Source organism: Cetorhinus maximus, chromosome 13 (assembly GCF_964194155.1).
Source record: "Cetorhinus maximus chromosome 13, sCetMax3.hap1.1, whole genome shotgun sequence".
Classification (NCBI taxonomy): Eukaryota; Metazoa; Chordata; class Chondrichthyes; order Lamniformes; family Cetorhinidae; genus Cetorhinus; species Cetorhinus maximus.
This window is the reverse complement of record NC_135891.1, coordinates 5274779-5297483: the sequence shown is the minus strand read 5'-3', so window position 1 is coordinate 5297483 and position 22705 is coordinate 5274779. Positions and strand designations below refer to the sequence as shown.

The following is a 22705-nucleotide window of genomic DNA, read 5'->3' as shown; positions in this document are numbered from 1 at the left end:
AGAGGGGTTATATTTGCTACTTTCCAATCTGATGGAACCTTTCCAGAATCTAGCGAATTTTGGAAAATTAACACCAGTGCATTGACTAACTCATTAGCCACCTTTTTTAAGACCCTAGAGGATGTAGTCCATCGGGATCCAGAGACTTGCCAGCCCGCAGCTCCATCAATTTGCTCAGGACCATTTCCTTAGTGATTTCAATTTCACCAATTTCTTTTCTCCCGTTCATCTCCTGATTTGCAGCTATTACTGGAAAGTTTTCAGTATCCTCTATAGAGAACACAGAAGCAAAATATTTGTTCATTTCTTCCACCATTTCCTTATTATCTATTAACTCCTCACTGTCACCCTCGAGAGGGTCAGCACTCACTGTACTTAATCTTTTCCTTTTTAAATACCTGTAGAAACTCTTATTGTCCATTTTTACATTTCTAGCTAGCTTCCTCTCATACTCTATTTCTTTTTCCTGATTAACCTTTTAGTCACTCTCTGCCATTTTTTATATTCTGTCCCGTCGTCTGTTCTGCCACTCATCTTTGCGGAGTTGTATGCTTTTTCCTTAAGTTTGATGCTTTCCTCAGCTTCTTTAGTTAACCACTGATGGTGGGTCTTCCCCTTAGAATTTTTCTTTACAATAGGAATGTACTTATTCTGAATACTCTGAAGTATCCCCTTAAATGTCTGCCACTGCTTCTCTATAGTGAATAGTGAACCAGTTAAGTTCTTAATGACAATCCACAGCTTCAAAACCAGCTCTTTAAAACTGAATTATAATTATTAAACTACAAAGTAGGATCTGAACTTGCATTCTACAGGATTATTAGCCCAGGCTATCAGTAACATAACCACTACACTATTGTATCCCTACACCAAAGATATACTGTCATTGTTCCATCCTTACAAAGTCGACTCTATTCATACTGCTTTGAGTATAACTCTCAAAACTGGTGATAATTTGTTCAGTTCTCCTGGGCACTTTATAAACTTAATCTGACAGCAACCATAGTTGTTGTTTTCGAACTGCTAATTAGACAGTTACAATTATGTAGCATCTTTCACTACCTCAGGATGTCACAAAGCACTTTGCTGCCAATGAAGTGCTTTTGGAGTCACTGCTGTCATGTAGGAAACATGACAGCCAATTTGCACACATCAAAATTCCACAAACAGCAATATGATAATGACCAGGTCATCTGCTTTAGTGATGTTAGTTAAGGGGAGAATAATGACCAGAACAACAGAAATCCCCTGCTCTTCTTCAAAAGTGTACCAAGGAATCATCTATTTCCACTTGACACGGCAGACACAGCCTCATATGAATCTTTCATTTGGAAGACGGCATTTCTCACAATATAGAACTCCATCATTATTACACTGAAGTATCAGCCCAGATATTTTGCTCAAGACCCTGGAGTGGGACTTGAACCCACAACCTTCTGAATCAGAGTGTTGCCGATTGAGACATGGCTGACACTTAATGGGTCACAGACATCTGTCAGATTTTCTTCTCTCAGCCTTAGTGCTGGGAATCATTGACACGACACCTCTGCTGTTGTACCCATGGCCAGAGAGAGTGGAGGAAGCAGCACATGGTTTCTCAGTAGCAGCTGCAGCATGAATTTCGACAGGGTTGATTAACATCTTGCAATGGGGCTGATTTATACCTGATGCTGCTGGAGTTACATAGGATTATAGGAGCAGGAGCCATTCAGCCCCTCTAGCCTCCTCTGCCATTCAATAAGATCACAGTTGATCTGGTTATGACTTTAACTTCTCTTTCCTACCTTCACCTTCAAATGTGGTTGACTCTTAAAAATACCCTCTGAACAAGGGCAATTAGGATGGCAGTAAATGCTGTCTTAGCCAGCGATGCCCACATCCAACAAATGAAATTTTAAAAAAACCTGCTCCCCTCTAACTTTTGACTCCCTTCTGAGCCTGTCTAACTCAGTATGGAATATATTCAATTACCCAGCCTCTGCTGTTCTATGGGCTAGAGAATTCCAAAGATTGATGACCCTCTGAGAGAAGAAGTTTCTGCTTATTTCCTTCTTAAATGGGAGACCCCTTATTCTGAAACTGTGCTCCTTGTTCTAGATTCCCCACGAGGGGAAACACCCTCTCGGCATCTATCCTGTCAAGCCGCCTCAGAATCTTATATATTTTAATAATATCAGTTCTCATTCTTCTAAACTCCAATGAGTTTAACTACGAAGTCTCCAAAAAGCAATGAAACGGGACGGACCACCTGGCATTGACCTAGGAATTGGAAACAACAGCAGCATAACCCAGCCTCGTCGACCCTGTAAAGTCCTCCTTACTAACATCTTATGGCTTGTACCAAATTTGGGAGAGCTGCCTCATAGACTAGTCAAGCAACAGCCGAACATAGTCATAATCACGGAATCATACCTTACAGACAATGTCCAAAATACCACCATCACCTTCCCAGGGTATGTGCTGTTACACCAACAGACCCACCAGAGGTTTTGGGACAGTGGTTCACAGTCAGGAAGCATTTGCCCTGGGTGTTCTCAACATTGACTCTGGACCCCATGAAGTCTCATGGCATCAGGTCAAACTCGATGTTAAACACCACTCGGAGGAAGCAATGAGAATGTACTCAAACCTACCTGTTCCACAGTATTGTTCCCTGCACCCAATTTGCACTGGTAAGCCTTTATCCAATTTTCCAACTCCTCCCATGCTGCCCCAACCCCAGTGTTAATCATTAGTGCCACAAAATAGTTATCACAAACAGAATCATTTTTATATAATCATGTGTATGAATAGATAGTTAGCTTCGGCTGTAAACATAAGAAAGTACTATGAAGATGATTACCTGTAGGCTGTGCCAAAGGTGCTGTGATCTTCTGTTGCAATGTGTCTCATCGTAATCCTGATTTCCTGCTCCACTTTGCTTCAATGCAATAAACCAGAGTGAAGATTAAAATTTTAACAGTTCTCACTTTAAAACATCCATCTACTGTATTTGTCTTAGTGAATTGTAGTGTTGCGGTTATGTTTCTGGACTAATAATTCAAAGGCTTGAGCTAATAATCCAGAGATCATGGGGAGAATTCTCTCCCCGTTGGGAGGGTTGTGCAGCTGATCGGGTCCGCGCTGCCATTTTAGGTGGGCAGGTCAATTAAGGCCCACCCAGCATGCTGTGCGCCCAGAAGTGCTAAGCGCTCCCTGTGCGGGCAGGGGGGGGCGGGGGGTGGTTCCCTGAGTTGGGGCCTGTGCTCTTTCACGCATGCGTGTGAAAGAGTGCAGAAACTTCCCTGAGGCACAGAGCTGACTCAGGGAGATCAGTTTAAGTTCCAAACGTTTTAATAAAGAAAAGAAAAAATTTTAAGACATGTTCCCTCATGTGACAGTGTCACATGAGCTGGGACATGTCAATGAACATTAATGAAAAAATTTATTAAATTTATAAACCCTTCATGAAACCTCATCCCGTCCGTGGATGAGGTTCCATGAAAAATGCGAAGGCCGCCTGGGCTCTTCGCCTGCCCGCCAACTTTAAGGTTGGACGGCAGCTCAGTTTATTAGTTTAATTGATATTTAAATGGTCTTAATAGGCCTTTGACAGTTCGGCAGGCGAACTGCCGAGTCAGCTGCGTGCCCGCCAAACTGAAAATCTAAATGACGTGCGGTGACGTCGGGACGCATGCCCGATGTCACCGCATGTCATTTTACGCCTTGGTGAGCAGGCCCTGCCCCCACTCGCCAAGCCAAAAATTCAGGCATGAGTTCAATTGTGAATCTGAAGTCAGTGGACAAACCAGAAGTAAAAAGATGATACTAGTTTACCAGTAAAAGTGACCATGTAAGATATTGCCCTTGAGAGGGTGGTGGTGAGCTGCCTACAGTGTGGGTACACCCACAGGTGGGGAATTCCACAATTCTGACCCAGCAACAATGAAGGAACAGCGATATAGTTTTAAGTCATCATAGTGTGTGAATTGGAGGGGAACTTAGGCTTGGGAATGAAGGTCAGCACACTTGATTCACTGCCTTCTTGATTTTCTGGTCATTCAGTCTACTCTATCCTAGTGCCAGGTCATTTGGCCCATCATATCTGTGCCATTAGAAGCACAGCCTTGCTGAATTTGCCCTTTTATCGCTAAGCTTAATATAATCCACAAATTTTGAAATCCTTTACTTTCCCAAATTATTTATATCAGGGGTGGGGAACCCCTGGCCCAGGGGCTGCATCCGGCCCGCGGGGAGATTTCAAAATCCAGCCTCATCCCTCCTCCTCGCCGTGTGCTGCACTTTGGGCTAGCTGCTGCCATAAGCTGCATGCCTGAGCCTCGGCTGCAGTCACCAGCGGCCCAGGCTATGGGGAGAGATCCAGGAGCAGGAGTGCAGGGCAGGGACAGGAAGCTGCCAATCGGGTGGTGAAGTGTGAGTAACCCGGACCGCCACAGTCAGTGGCCAACTCAAGAGCCTTAATAGGAAAGATCTGGAAAACAGATCTCCAGATCAACCATGATCAGAATGATGTGTGCTGCAGGGGAAGTGAATAATAAAGGAGGACAAGATAAATTACTTTTATACCATGGAACAGAAAGAAGGTAAACAAGTACTTTAGTATTCTTTATCCACTTCTAAAAGCTTCCTATTATGTTATCTACTTTTCAATGGGACAGTCAGTGTACTAAATGCTCAGGTCTCAACTCAGACTTCATTTCCCAAAGATAAAAACAAAAAGCTAAAAGCTACTGTGGATGCTGGAAATCCAAAACAAAACAAAAACAGAATTACCTGGAAAAACTCAGCAAGTCTGGCAGCATCGGCGGAGAAGAAATCATCAACGTTAACTGATTTCTTCTCCGCCGATGCTGCCAGACTTGCTGAGTTTTTCCAGGTAATTCTGTTTTTGTTTTGTTAACTTCATTTCCCAGATGGATCTGACAACAGAGATACAACCCTTTTCCAGGATAGAGGAACTTGTTGGGACAGCACAGAAATTAGATGTTCTACACTATAAACTTTATAGTGAGTAACCCGGGGCAGGGGAGAAGGGCAGCAGGACATCGAACTCTATTGGCGGCTCACGCCCCCTCCCCCTCCCGGCTCCACTGGTGTCCCAGGACAGGGGCTCAGCCCCTGAGGAAGAAGCCAAGGCTGCGGGCCCAGGTGCAGACTGGGAGTTCGCCAGGGCCTTGGGCTGTTAAGTCACTGCCCTGGACTGGTTTGGGGGTGAGAAAGTGAGAAAGGAGAGGGAGAGAGAGTTGGAAAGGAGAGAGAGAGAGAGACACACACAGACAAAGTGGTAAAGGGGAGAGGGAGAGAGACGGAGAAAGAATGAAAAGCAAGCAAAAAGTTGAGCAGAATTCAGGAGTGCTGTGCTTGAAAGACAGAAGCTGTGCTACTCATTAAGGAAAAGCAAATTCAGCCATCGCTTTAAAGTAGTGGGCGAGTTGAATGTTTCTGTATTCACTCAAAAAAACAATTAAGTTGGTTTTTATGTATGTGTGGCCAGCCACTGATTTTGTCTATGGGCAAACTTTTTAGCTCAGCGGGTGGGCGCACGTGTGCCTGACCAGCTTGAACATAAAATGTCGTGCATTGACGTTGGCTGAGTATGCCAACGTCAAGGCACCGTTGCACGATAGTTCGGTTGGTGGGCACGCATTGAAGTCGACAGCGCGCCCACCAACAGTTAAGAGGCCTGTTTAGGCCATTAAAGGATCGATTAACTTAAATTTTTCGCTGCCCATCCAATCTTATGGTTGGTGGGCAGGCAAAAAAGCTAAGTGGCCTTTGCATTTTTTTTGGAAACCGAGTTAGGTTTCCAAAAGCAAATAAAACTAAAATACAAGTTTTAAAATTGAATTAATAACATGTTCCATCTCTGCTCATGTGACAGAGTCACATGAGGGGACATGATTTATTACATTTTATTTTATCACTACAAAGACTATGGGCCCTGACAATAGTACTGAAGATTTGTGCTCCAGAATTTGCCGCGCCCCTAGCCAAGCTGTTCCAGTACAGCTACAACACTGCCACCTACCCGGCTATGCGGAAAATTGCCCAAGTATGTCCTGTACACAAAAAGCAGGACAAATACAACCGGCCAATTACTGCCCCATCAGTCTACCCTTGATCATCAGTAAAGTAATGGAAGGGGTCATCAACAGTGCTATCAAGTGGCACTTGCTTAGCAATAACTAGCTCACTGATGCCCAGCTTGGGTTCCGTCAGGGCCACTCAGCTCCTGACGTCATTACAGCCTTGCTTCAAAGATGGTCAAAAGAGCTGAACTCCTGAGATGAGCTGAGAGTGACTGCCCTTAACATCAAGGCTGCATTTGACAGAGTGTGGCATCAAGGAGCCCTGGCAAAACTGGAGTCAATGGGAATCAGGGGGAAAACTATCCGCTGGTTGGAGTCATACCTAGCACAAAGGAAGATGGTTGTGGTTGCTGAGGGCAGTCATTTCAGCTCCAGGACATCACCGCAGGAGTTCCTCAGGGTAGTGTCCTCGGCCCCAACCATCTTCAGCTGCTTCGTCAATGACCTTCCTTCCATCATAAGGTCAGAAGTGGGGATGTTCGCTGACGATTACACAATGTTCAGCACCATTTGCGACTCCTCAGACACTGAAGCAGTCCATGTCCAAATGCAGCAAGACCTGGACAATATCCAGGCTTGGGCTGACAAGTGACAAGTAACCTTCGCACATGTGTCAGGCAATGATCATCTCCAACAAGAGAAAATCCAACCATCACCTTCTGATGTTCAATGGCATTACCATCACTGAATCCCCCCCGCTACTATCAACATCCTGGGGATTACCATTGACCAGAAACTGAACTGGACTAGCCCTATAAATAATGTGGCTACAAGAGCAGGTCAGAGGCTAGGAATCGTGTGACGAGTAACTCACCTGCTGACTCCCCAAAGTCTGTCCACCAACTACAAGGCACAAGTCAGGGGTGTGATGGCATACTCCCCACTTGCCTGGATGAGTGCAGCGCCCACAACACTGAAGAAGCTTGACACCGTCCAGGATAAAGCAGTCTGCTTGATTGGCACCACATCTACAAACATTCACTCCCTCCACCACGACACACAGTAGCAGCAGTGTGTACCACCTACAAGATGCACTGCAGGAATTCACCAAGACTCCTTAGACAGCACCTTCCAAAGCCATGACCACTACCACCTAGAAGGACAAGAACAGCAGATAGATGGGAACACCAGCACCTGGAAGTTCCCCTCCAAGTCACTCACCATCCTGACTTCGAAACATATTGCTGTTCCTTCACTGTCACTGGGTCAAAATCCTGGAAATATCTTCCTAACAGCACTGTGGGTGTACCTATGCCACATGGACTGCAGCGGTTCAAGAAGGCAGCTCACCACCACCTTCTCAAGGGCAATTAGGGATGGGCAATAAATGCTGGCCCTGCCAGCGAAGCCCACATCCCGTGAATGAATTTTTAAAAACCTTTTTTTAAAAAAAAAACGCTTCATGTCCCTGAGGCAGCTCTCTGCACGATGTTCGTTCTTGCATCCTTGCCCTCCTCACCTCCCCACACACAGGCAGTGCTGCTGCTCGCGGTTCACGCTGGGCAGACCTTAATTGGTCTGCCAGCGTCAAATTGCGGACCGGCCCTGATCGCGGGCGGCGGCTGGTTTCCCAACTGCCCCAGGCAAAATTCTGCCCTATATGTGAGTGGCCCTTGATAAAAAAAAAGTTCCCCACCCTGATTTATATGCAGACTGGAAAGATGTAGTTCCAGTGTCAATACCTGGAGGATGCCACTAGTTATTACTCACCAATCAAAAATATCCCTTTGATACCAGCTCTGTTCCTCTTAACTCCCAACCAATTTCCTGTCCACACAATGTGCTTGCCTTCCCTTGCATGCAATTCATTTTTAGCTCGAAATGTCTTCTAAATATTCAAGTATATGACATCCATTGATCTCCGACCTGATACCCCGATGAATGTGTCAAACAACTGTTAGATGAGATGGACATGAGCTGCTTTTTACAAGAAAGATCTAATCATAAAGTGCATTTATTGCTTTCACAGCTCTCTGTTTAGCCTTAGTTTTTCATTTCAGTCTACACTGCACCAAGCATTTGCATTTTACTCACCTCCGCAACTTTATTTTGCTGACTGTCTTTCTCTTCTCTAGTAGAAAGATGAATGACTAAAGAGTTCTCAAGAGGAAGCTCCACTGGTATTAAGTCGACATCAGATCTTACCTATTTAAAATTAACACAAAAAACATTTGTAACTGTACCTATTACCAATACATTCTCTTGTGCAGGGTCATTAACATTACGAAATCTTCTCTTTCCTCCCACCTCCTACCATTTCACTTCTCATAATCTCCCCATACCATGCCTGTAACCTCTCCATTGTAAACACAAATTAGGTTAGGTTTGAGACTGGAGCTCACTGTGTTGGGTTTTGCAGAGGCATTTCTACAGTCCACCACAATTTAGCACAGCATTCTGCAGTTGGTTGTTGTATCACCTACTTAAAAAAAAACTTGCTTTGCAGAAGTTAAATGGAGGCTAACCTCTTGCAGTATGCTGAAAAAGTGTCATTTAGGTCATAGAGTTGTCAGGAAGGTAATCCTTAACTGAAAGCCTATCTGTAGACGGCTGCACAGGATCCAGTATTACTCATATCTTTTCGATTCTGGGTACTCATCAGAAAGCACCCTGAGATTGAAAAATCTACAACCAACTGAATGCTAATCTGTGCTGGATCAATGCTAAACATTTCAGTCTCAAAACACCTTCACCATCACCTTTTCAAGGTACGTGGAGATGGACAATTGCCAGCATCACCGACATCCTAAGGATAAGTGAATTAAAAAAAGAGAAACCTCTTGATGGCATCTGGGACTGAGTAGGGAACCACTCATTGACAAGGTTTAGGTGTGAAATGAGTTCAGATCTTTGTGTTTGCAATGGTACTTCTTAAGGAGTTTGGAAGAGCATAAAGGGAAGACTGCTTAACGTGTAACAAAATCACAGACCCAATTTATCAATATTAGTACAATTTAAAAGAATCTTTGTTTTTATACATATATGGCACAGAGGAAATGTTCTTACGTGGTTAAAACTCTTGGGGCAGGATTTTCCCCCCATTGGGGGCGAAGTTGAAGGGTGGGCGTCCACAGGCGCGCTTCTGATCAGTGCCCCATTTTACGTGGGCGGGCCAATTAATTTCTAATTCCCTGCGGGGCTCCTGGCCTGCCTGCCAACCTTAAGGTTGGACGGGCAGGTCCACTAATTAGTTTAATTACTCTGTCAATGGCTTCAATTGGCCAGTGACAGGTCGGCGGGTGTGCAGCTGATCTTGCTGCGCCCCCACCTACCGGAAAATTTAAATGGTGCGTGGTGACGTCGGGAGTTCCGCCCGATGTCACCATGCGTCATTTTACGCGTCGGTGAGCAGGCCCTGCCCCTGCTCGCCTACGGGAAAATCCTGCCTTGGGATGAATGTGGGATTCTCCTGCTTGTCTGCCATAACATCATTGTAAACACCATATTGTGGAGTTGCTCCAGCTCGCTGTCGAAGTAATGATAGACAACCAGGAGAATCTTATACAAAAACTCACCTGGAGCAAAAGGGATTACAATGGACAGGGTCTGGCGTTTTTCTGCCCAATGTCCTGCATGGGACCGGAGGAACTAAGCCTACATAAGTAATCTTGCTGCAAGACAAGTGGCAGGAAATTCCTGGATTGCTATTGGTCCTCTAGTGTTAACTTTCTGCAAGTGTGGCAGAAATAAATTTATACTATGGGCAGAATTTTCCGTTTGTTGGTCGGGCGGGTGGCTGATTGCCGCTGGAGAAACAGGCCGCGTCGCCATTTTCCGTGGGCGGGCCAATTAAGGCCTGCCCAGCGGGTAAGCGACTCCCGTGGAGAACGGGAAAATAGTCGCGGGGGCGGGCAGCCTCAGACTGCCAATTCCAATGGGGAACCGGCAGCCTCTAAAAAGAGTGGCCAGGCAGCTTGCTTGAGGCTGTGCACCATGGCCACTCATAGAGAAGGACGTGCTGGATTGAGGGCAGAGGAGGAGGAGGAGGAGGAGGAGAAGGAGGGGGGGCAGGCTGCAGGAGAGGCCAGCGGGGGGCCATTGTGCCCCCCGATTTTCAGATGCATGCCTTGCTGTCCTCCTGCAAGAGGTGTTTATCCGTTGGCACGTTCTGTATCCGGAGGATGGGAGGAGGAGGGCCCCCCATGTCATCAGTCAGTCGTGGGAGGAGGTGGGTGACGCTGTAAGCGCCCATGAAGATGTGCGGCGCACTGGCACCCAGTGCAGGAAAAGATTCAATGATTTGCTGCGCTCCGGGTGAGTACCATGTCTGTATTGGCTATTTGACCCAGAAGGCAGCCTTAGCCTTTGAGCCCCCCGACCATGTCTTGCTGTCATTACTGCATAGGCATCGGTCACACGCTGGGCCAATGGGAATTGACCATGCTTACATCAGCCTTAGTGGTTGAGGAGAAGAAGGGTTCTCCCCACAGCATATGTTGGTGTTTGTGGCATTTGAATAGTCTGGGGGCAACCTGCAGGGGAGGCCGCAAGACACAGACTCAGAACTCCAACACATGTCATATTGATGGTAATGAGATAGTGCAAGGGGTGCCTCAAGGTGTTTTGGGCAAGTGCCATCTGCTGGCATCAGCGCCGCACCTAGATGCGCCTCCTTGCCAAGGGTGCTAAGACCCATGTGCTATTCAAAGTGATGGACGCTGACTGTATCCAAGGTGGCTTTTGGAGGAGGGGGTTGGAACCGGCCGTACTATCTTCTGGGGACTGATCACCAGTAGTGTGGACAGGAGCCGCTGGAGGCCTCAGATGGGCCACTATGGTTGGCGTGCGCGTGTAGAGTACATGAGCGAACAGCCCCAATAAATCCTCTTCTCTGTTTTGCAGGCAAAAAGTCACCACAATGCCTGGGAGCGCAGAGGACTGGAGGTGGGCGCGCCCTCCTGCAGCGCCTCATGCCCTTTGAAGAGCAGGCCACGGAGCTGAGCAGGAGTCAGGAGGCCAGGGCGGCCGGGGGCGGCAAGGCTGGGGTCCAGCGGCCAGGTATTTCAGGTCCACAGTCCCATCCACTCTGTCTGCCCACCATCCAAGCCACTGATAGTTGCTGCAATCATTAATGCTGAAACACTGCTCATTCATAGACTGATACAGTCAGACGTGTGGGTCATACAGAAGGGAACCTCGTACCCTTGAGGAATCGCGACTCCACCACCTTCCAAATTCACCTTATCCCATTTGTGACCACTATCACCATGGTCTAACATGCCATTGGATTGCTGCTGCACAGCCAAAGACTTATTTCATCTTAGGGGGTCTGGGACCTCCAGCACCCTTTCAGCCAGTGCGCCCCACATTACTTTGTCCAAAAGGTCCTCAGCACCTCAGCTGTGAACCTCATGGCACTCAACTTAGATGAATGCCACCACGTTACTCATCCCCGCACCAAGGGGAAATGTTGCCTTCTGCCCACCCGGTCTATGCCCCTCCTTACGGAATGAAGGCCAATAATGTGACCTCTCAATCTCCTGTGATCGACGGCAAAGTCACAACTGTTGTCGATGTTTCCTTAGCCCCGCAACTATCCAGGCCACAATGCATCCAGGTCAGGTACCTCTGCAATCTCCCCACTCCTATGGTTCATAACATGCCATGTGGCATTCCTGAGGCCATCTGACCAGCCTGTCTGCATGTGCATTTAATGTTTGGGGCTTGTCTTGACTCTTTTCCACCTCACCAATGTTCTTCTCCTTAGGGTCTTGAAGGGTGAGCAACTTATGAGGCTGGGGGGGAAAGGGATGAAAGATTGAACTGAATGCTCGCTAACTGATGCACTGTCCTTGTTGTTAATTTCAGCATCACCACCAGAGCGATCCGCACGTCGACACCGCAACCCCCCATCCACACCTGAGGGCCAACATGTGCAACTTGCAGCACATCATTTCAGCCAGCTAGGCACCAGTGCAGACGCACACGCCTCGATGGGGACTTTACCATCGGCTAGTGTCCCAGGTTACAGTGGAGAGGGCACATCACAATCGCTGGATGAGATGGTAGGGGCAGAGAGTGCCGATGGCGCCAGCAGCCGGAGGGCTGCAGGGGACCAGGCACATGCTGAGTCCCGCACTGATGACGTGCCTCTGGAGTTGTTCCCAATGCAGCAGCTGCAGGACAGGCAGCAGGAAGTGCTTTTGCATCTGGCAGGGTTGCATGAGGGTGTGCTTCAGTTGCTCTCTGCGATGGAGGAGTCCAGGCAGAGTGAACGTGAAGGTTTGGCCCTCAGGGCAGAGGTTCAGGCTTCCTTCAATGAGAGATTGGCGACTTTCATAGAGAGGGGCTTCAATCGAATGGAACGTTTTATGATTGGGATACGCTCTGACCTGCAAGCCCTCACAGCGGTACCGGCCACGGGTGGTCATTCCCAATGTGGGAGATGTGGGCACCAAGCATCGGCACTCGGTGGGAGGTCGAAAGGGACTTCATGTTGGTGCAGCAGCTGCCTGTTGTCGCTGCGAGCTCCTCTCAGGGCGCTCCAGATGAAGACAGCAGCTCCTCCACCCCTCTGCCAGTCAACGTTTCTTCCGTTGACACTGCGACAACTGGGGAGGTGCCAGTTCAGGAACTGGCCACACCCTCCCAGGCGGGGCCATCACCGGCTCCACGAGCCGGAGGACGCCTGCCAAGGTCATCGAGGCCAATAGGACAGTAGAGTCAGTAGGCTGTCCCTCAAGCCACTCCGAGCGATGGGGCGGCACGTAGACGTAGCACCCGAAAACGTAAGCATAAGGCACCCCACGGGTATGTCACTGGTGATTTTGTGTTGGCCTTAGAATAGGCACCCATATTTTTCTTATCGCAAAGAAGTGGTGTGTGCTTTTCTTTTGGACACAATAAAGCCCACCTTTGTTACCATGGCTGAGGGTCTTTTGTTTGTGGTGCATTTTTCTTATTCACATATTTATCATGAGTGTTTGAGTAGACATTGATGTTTCTGTACTAAGCCCTTATTTGCAGCTGAACAGGTGGAAGATGTGGCACCTAAGTGCCACGTGTGGATGTGCCAGGCAATGCTGTTCCTGCTGATCCATGTGTAGAGCTAGTTGAAGGTTCTTTGGATTAAATTATCCCAGGTGTCCCTGTCTCCTTGGTGTAAATGCGGGTCGTCGTTCTGCCCCTCATCATTGCCCTGTGCTTTCTCAACCCCTGAGGCACTGCTGGGTTCATCATGTGCAGCCTCATCCAAGGCGTCAAGGTCTTCATTGTCAACTGCATCCCCCCTTTCCAGCGCAAGATTGTGCAGGGCGCAGCAGACTTCCACTATCAGAGAGACGCGATCTGGAGGGGGGTACTGGAGTGCGCCCCCTGAGCGGTCCAGGCAATGGAAGTGCATCTTGAGAAGATCGATGGCTCTCTCCACCACAGCCCTTGTTGTGTCCTGGCTCCTATTGTACCGCTGCTCAGCTTCTGTTCTTGGACGGCATAGTGGTGTCACGAGCCACCTTCGCAGGGGATAGACCTTGTCGCCCAGCAGCCAACCATCCAGCCGAGCTGGAGCACTGAAGAGCCCCAGCACCTGGGAGTGTCTGAGGATGTAGGCATCGTGGGAGCTGCCTGGGTACCTTCCACAGACTTGTAGAATCTGCATCCTGTGATCACACACTATCTGCACGTTCATGGAGTGGAATCCCTTCCTGTTGATGAAGGCACCGGGCTCACCTACTGGCGCCTTGATGGCCACATGTGCAGCCTATTGCACCCTGGACACGGGGGAAGCCAGCAAACGCCGTGAAGCCTCTGGTTCGCTGTGCCTGACTTGCCTGGTCGCAGCGGAAGTGGATGAAGGTGGATACCCGTCTGAACAGAGCGTCTGTAACCTGTTTGACACAAGTGTGGACAGCTGATTGGGAGACACCACAAAGATCACCCACCGAGCCCTGGAAGGAGCCAGAGGCATAGAAGTGGAGGGCAACTGTGAGCTTCAGAGCCACTAGCACGGGGTGTCCACCCACACAGTTAGGGGAGATCTCAGGGCCAATCATCTGACAGATATAGTTGACTGTCTCCCTTGAGAGTCGGAGCCTCCTTCGGCACTGCACCTCAGTCATATTGAGGTAGCTGCTTCGCCGCCTGTATACCCTAGCAGCAGGATAGCGGCGTCTTCTGCAGCCCTTCCGCCTTGGACTACCTCTTGGCCCTGCGCCCTTGTGCCTGCGCCTGGCCACCCAAATGTGGCTCCCCTGGAGGCAGATTGTCCTGTCCAGGCCTTCTCCTTATTCTATCCCTCCATTCCTCCTCAGGGGAGCTGCCTCCAGTGGAAAGGTCAGAATCCATACCCCCAGGCTAATGGAGGCCTCCGGAAAGCTGCAGGCCCGAGAAAGATTACTGTCTGCAGACTGGTTTCAAGGTACACAAGAAGCTCTTGGAAATCGATGAGAACTGCTAACAATCACACAGGCAACTTTTAAACACTTTCAGCAATTAAAACTTCATGGAAAACATGAACAACCCCTCTGAGTCCACATATCCCGACACTGCATGAGTTTTCTTAAAAAATCTCCTACCTGCCTGCCTGTTGGGCCCGTGCGCTGACCCGAAGTTTGCACGGGCCCCTCAAAATCCAAGACAATTGGCAAGTTAAGGGCCTTAACGAAGCCTTCAATTAATGGTGGGCGAACGCCCCGCTGCTGAGCATGCCCGCCGACTGAAATATTGCGATGCCGCGCGCTGACATCAGCGCACGGCATTATAAACTCTGACGAGCTGGCTCCGCCACCCGCACGTCAGCCGGAAAATTCTGGCCTACGGGCTTCCACAGCACTTTCAACAAACTAAGATAGGCAGAACAGGATTAGCACCAACAAATTTCCCAGTTCTTAAAAAGCTGTTTTTTTGGTCAGATTTCTGCATTAAAATGCCCACTGAACAAGTCTTCTATAAACAATTTCATTATTTCTACATGTTTCTTTGTGTCACAACTTGTTCTCTCTCAGTCACTGTTTTGTCCTCAGAATTCTTTGAGGATGTAACAAGTAGGGTGGATTAGGGGAACTAATAGATGTAGCACATTTGGATTTCCAAAAGACATTCTATAATGTGTCACATAAGAAGTAACTAGTCAAAATAAGGGTTCAAGGTATTGGGGATAACATATTAGCATGGATAGAGGATAGAATTAAATAACAGGAAGCAAAGAGTAGGAGTCAGTGCTGGGGCCTCAACTATTTACAATCTATATTAATGACTTGGATTTTTTTTTTCCACCAGCGATGGAAATTCTACCGGATGAAAGCCTTCCCCCAGGAGCTAATTGCAACTGTGCAACCTGGAAGTGCCTTAACAGACTTAGGACTGGTGTAGGTCATTCAAAGATGTCACTAAGCAAATGAGGATATACAACCAGCCCGACAACTTGTGAATGTGGAACTGAGCCACAGACTATGCAACATCTCCTGCAATGCCTATCGCTAGAGGAACCCTGCACTGTTGCAGATCTTGCTGAATTCAACAACAAGGCGCAAAAATGTGTCCAGTTCTGGCTGGGCCATATATAGACTGCCCGTGGACACGATTAAAAAAAAATGACTTGGATGAAGGGTATTTTAGCCAAATTTGCTGATGATGCAAAGATAGGTGGGAGAACAAGATGTGAGAAGGGCACAAAATTTGGAATTTATTGCCCCCCAACGCCCAGACTGAATTCGGCAGTCCGGGGCGGGGTGGGGGGGGGTGGGGTGGATGCAGACAATTTGACTGGGCAGGGAGGTGTAGTGTGGGTACCCTGCCACCTTCCTGCCTCCCCCTGATCAAGTTTAGGGTGGGAAGAGTGGAGGGTGGCCTTCCTGCCCAGAGGTCAACTGAGGCCCTTAAGGAGCCACATAATGTGATGAGGCAGAGTCAACATGGCTTTGTGAAAGGGAAATCATGTTTAACTAACTTATTAGAGTTTTTTTCAGGAAGTAATAAGCAAGGGTAAATAGGAATCTGTAGATGTGGTGTACTTGGATTTCCAAAAGGCATTTAATAAGGTGGCACATCAAAGATTACCGCGCAAGAGTAGAGAACATGGTGTAAGGATAACATATTAGCATGGATAAAGGATTGATTGGCTAACAGGAAGCCGAGCAAGGATAAATGGGTCTTTTTCAGGCCCCTGCCCTGTTCGGGTTGGCAAAATGCAACTAGCAGAGCTCATATTGATTATGGGGTGGGGAAGCATTGGGTGCAGGCAGGAAGGTGAAGTTGAGGCCATGATTAGATAAGCCATGATCCTATTGAATGGCGGAGCAACGGCTGAATGGCCTACTCAGAATCAGGATCTTTACAGTGCAGAAGGAGGCCATTAGACCCATCAAGTCTGCACTGGTTCTCTGAAAGGGCATTCTACCTGGTTCTACTCCCCTGCCTTATCCCTGTAACCTTGCACATTATTTCTTTTCAAATAGCAATCCAATTTCCTTTTGAATACCTTGATCAAATCTGCCTCCCCCACCCTCTCGGGAACTTCGTTCCAGATTCACACCACCCTCTGGGTGAAAAAAAAATTCCTCATATCACTTTTACTCCTTTTGTCAATTATTTTAAATCTGTGCCCTCTAGTTCTTGATGCTCCCTTGAGTGGGAACAGTTTCTCACTATTTACCCTGTCCATACCCCTCAGGATCTTGAATACCTCTAATATAAATACTTCTTAGCAGGAATACTTCAGCTCCTATCTTTTGATATTTTTATGTTTCCACAATAATCAGATGTTTCTTCAATAAATATTAGTAGGCTTCCTACTAGGCAATAATAAAAGCACCTCTAACATTCTTAAGAAGTATGTTGTTGCTAATTCGGAGTGGAGAACTTCCAAATACAGACACTTACAGAACCATTGATCTCGTTTTCAGATGGACAGTCCTGCTCTTTGCTTATTTTCTGTATTGACATTGGTCTGTGATCAATGCTGCTCCTTCTGGATTCAATTATTATAGAATCTTGCAGATTACAAGGCTCCTCCAGAGTGGGCAAATCTTTACCAAACCAGGAAAGGTTTGTGAGGGGGCGGGTGAGGAAAAAGAAACATGTAAAAGTATTATTAGGAAATAGAACTCTTCAAAACAAAATATGCTTGGAGTGGCCATATTCACATTTTGTAAACTATTTTCCATTACATTAAAAATCTTACATCTGCATGCAGTTCTCCTCTAAAAATCTAATTTTCTGTTGTCACATTTAGTTAAACCAGTGTGACTCAGATATGGTAGTGTAGTGGTTATGTAATTGGACTTGTAATCCTGAGGCCTGGACAAATAATCTTGACGCATGAGTTCATGATCCCACCATTGCAGTTTGTGATTTGAATTTAGTTAAAAAATAAATCTGGAATAATGAGCTGGTATCTGTAGTGGTGGCCATGAAGTTATTGATTGGATTGTCATAAAAACCCAACTAGCTGACTAATGTCCTTTAGAAAACAAAAAAAACTTGCATTTATGTAGCATCAGTAGTATTAAATCGTCCCAAGGTGCTTTTCAGATGCAAGTTGTTTTTTTTTAAATTTGACACCAAGTCATAAAGAGATAAATATGTGTAGACATTTAGGGAGGAAATTTCAGACTAGGCAACTGAAGCCAATGGTGGGGAAGTTAAAATCAAGGATGCACATGAGGACAGAAGTGGGTGTTTTTCATTGAATTTAAGTAGCAAATGATCTGAGGCAGTGATGGCATTGGGCAATGCTATGGAGATGGAAATCGGTGATCTTAATGCTGGTGCAGGTATTTGGTTGGAAGCTCATCTTGAGGTCAAATGTCACCAAGATTGCAAACAGTCTGGTTCCATCTCAGAAGCTACCCGGGAGAGGGATAGAGACGGTGGCTAGGCAAAAGAGTTTGAGGTGAGGACCAAATCCAATGGCTTTGGTTTTCCCAATATTTAGTTGCAGCAAGATACTGCTCATCCGGTATTGGTTGTCAGACAAGGAATATACTGGAATATAAAGTTAGTCTAGATAATGGTGACCACAACAACTATCATCGAATGTTGTAAAAACCCACCTGATTCAATAATATCCTTTTGGGAAGGAAATTTGCCTACATGTGACTCCAGGCTCACAGCACTGTGGTTGGCTCTTAACTGCCCTCTGAAATGGCCTAACACTCAGTTCATGGGCAATTAGGAGTGGGCAACAAATGCTGGCCTAGCCAGCAATGCCCATATCCATGAAAGAACAAAGGAATAAAAAATGTCACTAAGCAAGCCTTATAGGGCTACCAAGGGAAAGCATAGTAATGAGAACTCCAGCACCTAAGAGGTCAATGTGCTAAACTGTGCACTCTGTGCCAATAATACTCACAAGAAACATAAGTTGGAGAACTGGGCTATAACAAGAATTGGGCTATCTCCAACCTATTCTGTCTGCAAGTAGGGCTTCCTTGTAGAGGGATGGCAGAATTAACCCATAAATGTATGCAACAGTCACAAAATAAATATTTATAAATAAATACTTTGGGGAGAATTTTCTCACCATCAGGCGGGCCAGTCGAGAGTGGGTGTGGGCAGGCGCAGAGCCAATTGTCGCCCGCAATCGGCTGTGCAGCGCCATTTTATGTGGATGGAGCAATTAAGGCCCGCCCTGCATGACGCACGTCCAGTAGTGCTCAGCGCTACCTGCGGGGCGGGGAAAGGAGGGAGAGTCGGGGCCTGCGCGCGAAAGGGCACTGAAATCTCCGAGGCATGGAGTTGCTTCAGGGGGATTAAGTTGAATTTGAAACTTCACAATAAAAAAAGTTTAAAATCATTTACACATGTCCCCTCGTGTGACGGCATCACATGAGCTGGGACATGATTATCAAATGTTTAATAAATATTTATTAATTTAATAAACCCTTCATGAAACCTCATCCCGCCCGTGGATGAGGTTTTGTGAAAAACCTGGGCTCTTCGCCTGCCCCCCAACCTTAAGGTTGGGTGGGCAGCCCTGTCAAATTGCTTAATTAGTTTATTAATGGCCTTAACAGGCTTTTGATAGTTCGGCGGGCATGCAGCCAACTCCGGTGTGCACCCGCCAAATGGAAGGTCGGAATAACGCGCGGTGATGTCAGGATGCACGCCCGACATCACCGCGTGTCATTTTACGCGTCGGTGTGCGGGGCCTGCCTCCACACGCCGAACAGAAGATTCTGCCCTTTATCTCTTCTGAGAATTCGACACAGTATTTGAGAATTTAAATTCCCCAGATGCTGTGGTGCCATATTCCTGGATCATTAGTCCAGGACTCTGGATTTCTAGTTCAGTAACATAACTACTCGCTCCATAAGTTTTTCCAAAGCAATATCTGAACAACTGATGAATAAAATACTGCTGTAATATGAAGATTTTAGTCCCTCGTGACATCATTCTATTCATAAAATTCATGCAATACAATGGAACAAAGGGATTTCCATCCTTGCAACTTTATTTGTTGCTACAAATTAAATGATTGCAGAAAAGTATTGCATAGCAAAATGAAAACTCCTGCACAAATCCCGAATTGTTCAGTCAAAAACAGCTCCGCACAATGTAAGGTGCATAAAATAAATGCTCACTGGCAAGAAGAAACATTCACCACCAACTCCAATAATCAAAACTTTAAGAATTATGTCAAAGTGGGTCAGGACTGGAGCTGTTGTGTATCAATTTTATGTGGGCGAGGTGCCACTGGGAACAGAATTTGCCAAAATTTGTAAATATGAGCGTACTTATATCAATAATTCTAACATTAAAATGGGACTTCCATTTGCCTGAAGTACAGGTTCATTTGGCTGAGCAAAACCATACATTAGAAAATCCGCTGTACTGTAGATCAAGCACACAAGGTCATGCATTTGATTCGTGGCTTGCGCCTGCAATAAATGAGGCTCTGCAATGTTAATGCTGAATCAGGACTCTTACTTATTTTGTGATGATTGAATTTCATTGCTTAATCTTCCAGAATATTTTTAATAAACATCTTCCTTATTCCCAATCTAGTCTATCAATAAAAAGATAAGAAAATTGTCAACTGTAAAAGGAAATGGTGCAAATACATAGTAGGTCCCTTCTGTATCTGTAAAAGTAAAAATGAACTAATATTTCCAGCATGGATCCTTCAATTCTGATGAGGATCTATAGTTAAAATGATGGCCTATTACATAAAAAAACTCTATTTGAAATGTGTCATAAAAGAATATTTTCAATTACTGACCAATTACATTGCGTTCCTCGCTTCTCATTTGTTCAATATCAGATCTTCTCTCCGCAGCGTTATTCTGATCATTTTGTTCCCCCGATAGATTTTTTCTAAGGCAATGTCTGAACAACTGATGAATAAAGTAAATTAAAAAACAAAGTAATTTATAATCAGAAGTATGTAAAAAGTTGAATTGTATATATTGATTACTGCACACATTCCTGTTTAAAGAATGGGATGCAAAAAAAAAAACCTGCCCATATTCTGGCATCCGACACACTTGACCCAAAAGTGTATAGCCCTTATTTGCGATGGCAGCAAAATTAGGGCTGCATTCACCTGCAATATAGGCAAGCCTGCAGCAGCAGGAGAGCTGGCTTCAATGAATTTTGTGAGACTATCTCCTAACTTTAATAAAAATCTTGCATTTATACAGCATCATTCATATCCTCAGGACATCCCAAAAGTACTTACAGCTAATTAAATATTTTTGACATGCAATCACTGTTGCAATACAGGAAATGCAGCAAGCAATTTGCAGACAGCAAGCTCCCACAAACAGCAATGAGTTAATCATTAGATAATCTTGTTTTAGGTTGGTGGAAAATGGGCAAAGTCTGACCAGCAAAGGGAATTGAAGGGGGGGGGGGGGGGGGGGGGGGGGGGGCAATTGCGAAAGTAAGGGTAATCCATTAGTACAGCTGCTTTTGCAGGAAAGGAAAGGTTCTTTTTTGTCCCTCTTTTCCATACACTCATTTTCACAGAAAAGCCAAACAGAATTGGCATACATTTTGTGGGTTACACAGCTGAATAAATGTGGCATACTCTAATACACTCACACAAAGACTGGCCACAGCAGTGACTATCTAGGTGTCCTGACATCTAACATCAGATGTATGTTTTCGGAAGGCTAGATACACCTTCATTCTCTGATTGATGAGCATCCTGCACTGCAGAGGTTCAACCTAGCTCCGATCAATATTCTGGAAAAATCAAAGAGTATGTGTTCCCTCCAACTGATGTTTCTGAGCTCCAGACATTGTGGTGTTGGGTGATGCTAATCTACCCACTCTTGCATTCTAAATGAAGCTTCTACCTCATGGGGAGGAAGAAACAGGTTGATGTCTCTGTCAGGAACAATGTTCTTTGCCCTAATGCCACCCATTTCATTAAATACTCTCTCTCCGAACAGGTTAACAGTAATTTCTGGTACAGTGCATAAATTGGGTCCACTTTATTTGTTGCTTTCTTTTGCTAAATCATCACCTTATTTCTCTGTAAAACAAATCAGCTACTTAATAAATCTAAAGCATTTAGATACTTTTTGAGGCACTCTGATAGGATATCTTTAGAGATCTATTTGTTTTCTTTTTGAAGATGAAATATTTACTTTTTAATAAAAAAGACCTAACTTGAACAGTGGACTAGTGAAGCAAATTGTGCTGTACTAAAGGGCTGTTCTTAATTTTCACCATCACTGTGGCATGTGCTCAAATTAAACACAATGAGTTACCTTTATTAATCTGTAATTTATTAAGGGTTGGGCAGGCTGAGAGTTGAATTTTTCAACTCCACCTGTCTCCTTCCATATCATCAGCTTTTTGGTGGGTGGAGCTAGCTCTATCATTGTGATTATGTCTGAGAAGTCTTCAATCTGTTCACGAATGGTCTTACTATCGAGCTCCTTAACACAATCCACAGTAAGCTTCCGCCTCCTCTTACCCCGTTTTCTTTCTGATGAAACTAACAAGACAAGAACAATATCAGGATGACACCTGTATGACTTGTTCCACAGTGCTCACAACATTTTTGACAATATGCTGTAAGTACCAATTACCAGTCACTAGTTTGCCTCTTAGGCTGTCACTATGGTATAATTCAGATTGCATCACAAGCCTTGCTGAAAAATAACGCCATCTGTAAATATTTATTTAAAATATATAAAAGGAAGGGAGCTTTTGTGCAATGAAAGTGCTGACTTTGCTTAGTACTTAGACAAATAATGTATCTTGTCACTACTAACAACTCTATGCATAATTCTTTCATTAGTCATTCTGCCTTGGTTACAGTAAAAACTTATGTCCTTAGCTATCAATATCTTAATATCAATATCATATTATGGTAACTATTGCCTAGATGTTCCTCTACTTTTACTTCTCTTATCAACTCTGGTTCATTCGCCATTACTAGATCCAATAGCAAATCTTCCCTTGTTGGGCTTTTCACATATTGGGTTAGAAAAGAATCCTGTGCACAGTACAGGGTCTCCATTCCCTTATCCCCTTTACCTACCACTTCTGTCCATTTAATATTAGGGTAGTTGAAATCCCCCATGGCTATTATTGCAGGATTTTTAACCAATTCCTTAATTTGTCTGCATATATCTTCCTCCACCTCCCTTCCACTATTACATGGTGTGTAGACTACACCTATTAGAATGATTGATTTATTAGATTATTTTTTATCTCTATCA

General features: G+C 45.6%; 1 protein-coding gene across 1 annotated transcript in view; it reads right to left on the bottom strand.

Moving 5' to 3' along the window:
• Positions 1-22705, bottom strand: part of LOC144689136 (double-strand-break repair protein rad21 homolog) — an 84356-nt gene that overhangs the window by 19068 nt on the left and 42583 nt on the right. Inside the window, exons 8-12 of the mRNA XM_078556275.1 lie at positions 21746-21975; positions 20248-20362; positions 16908-17053; positions 8124-8234; positions 2843-2920 (exon numbers count right to left, since the gene is read on the bottom strand). Coding sequence (XP_078412401.1) covers positions 2843-2920; positions 8124-8234; positions 16908-17053; positions 20248-20362; positions 21746-21975 — 680 coding nt within the window. The remainder of the gene's footprint in view (positions 1-2842; positions 2921-8123; positions 8235-16907; positions 17054-20247; positions 20363-21745; positions 21976-22705) is intronic.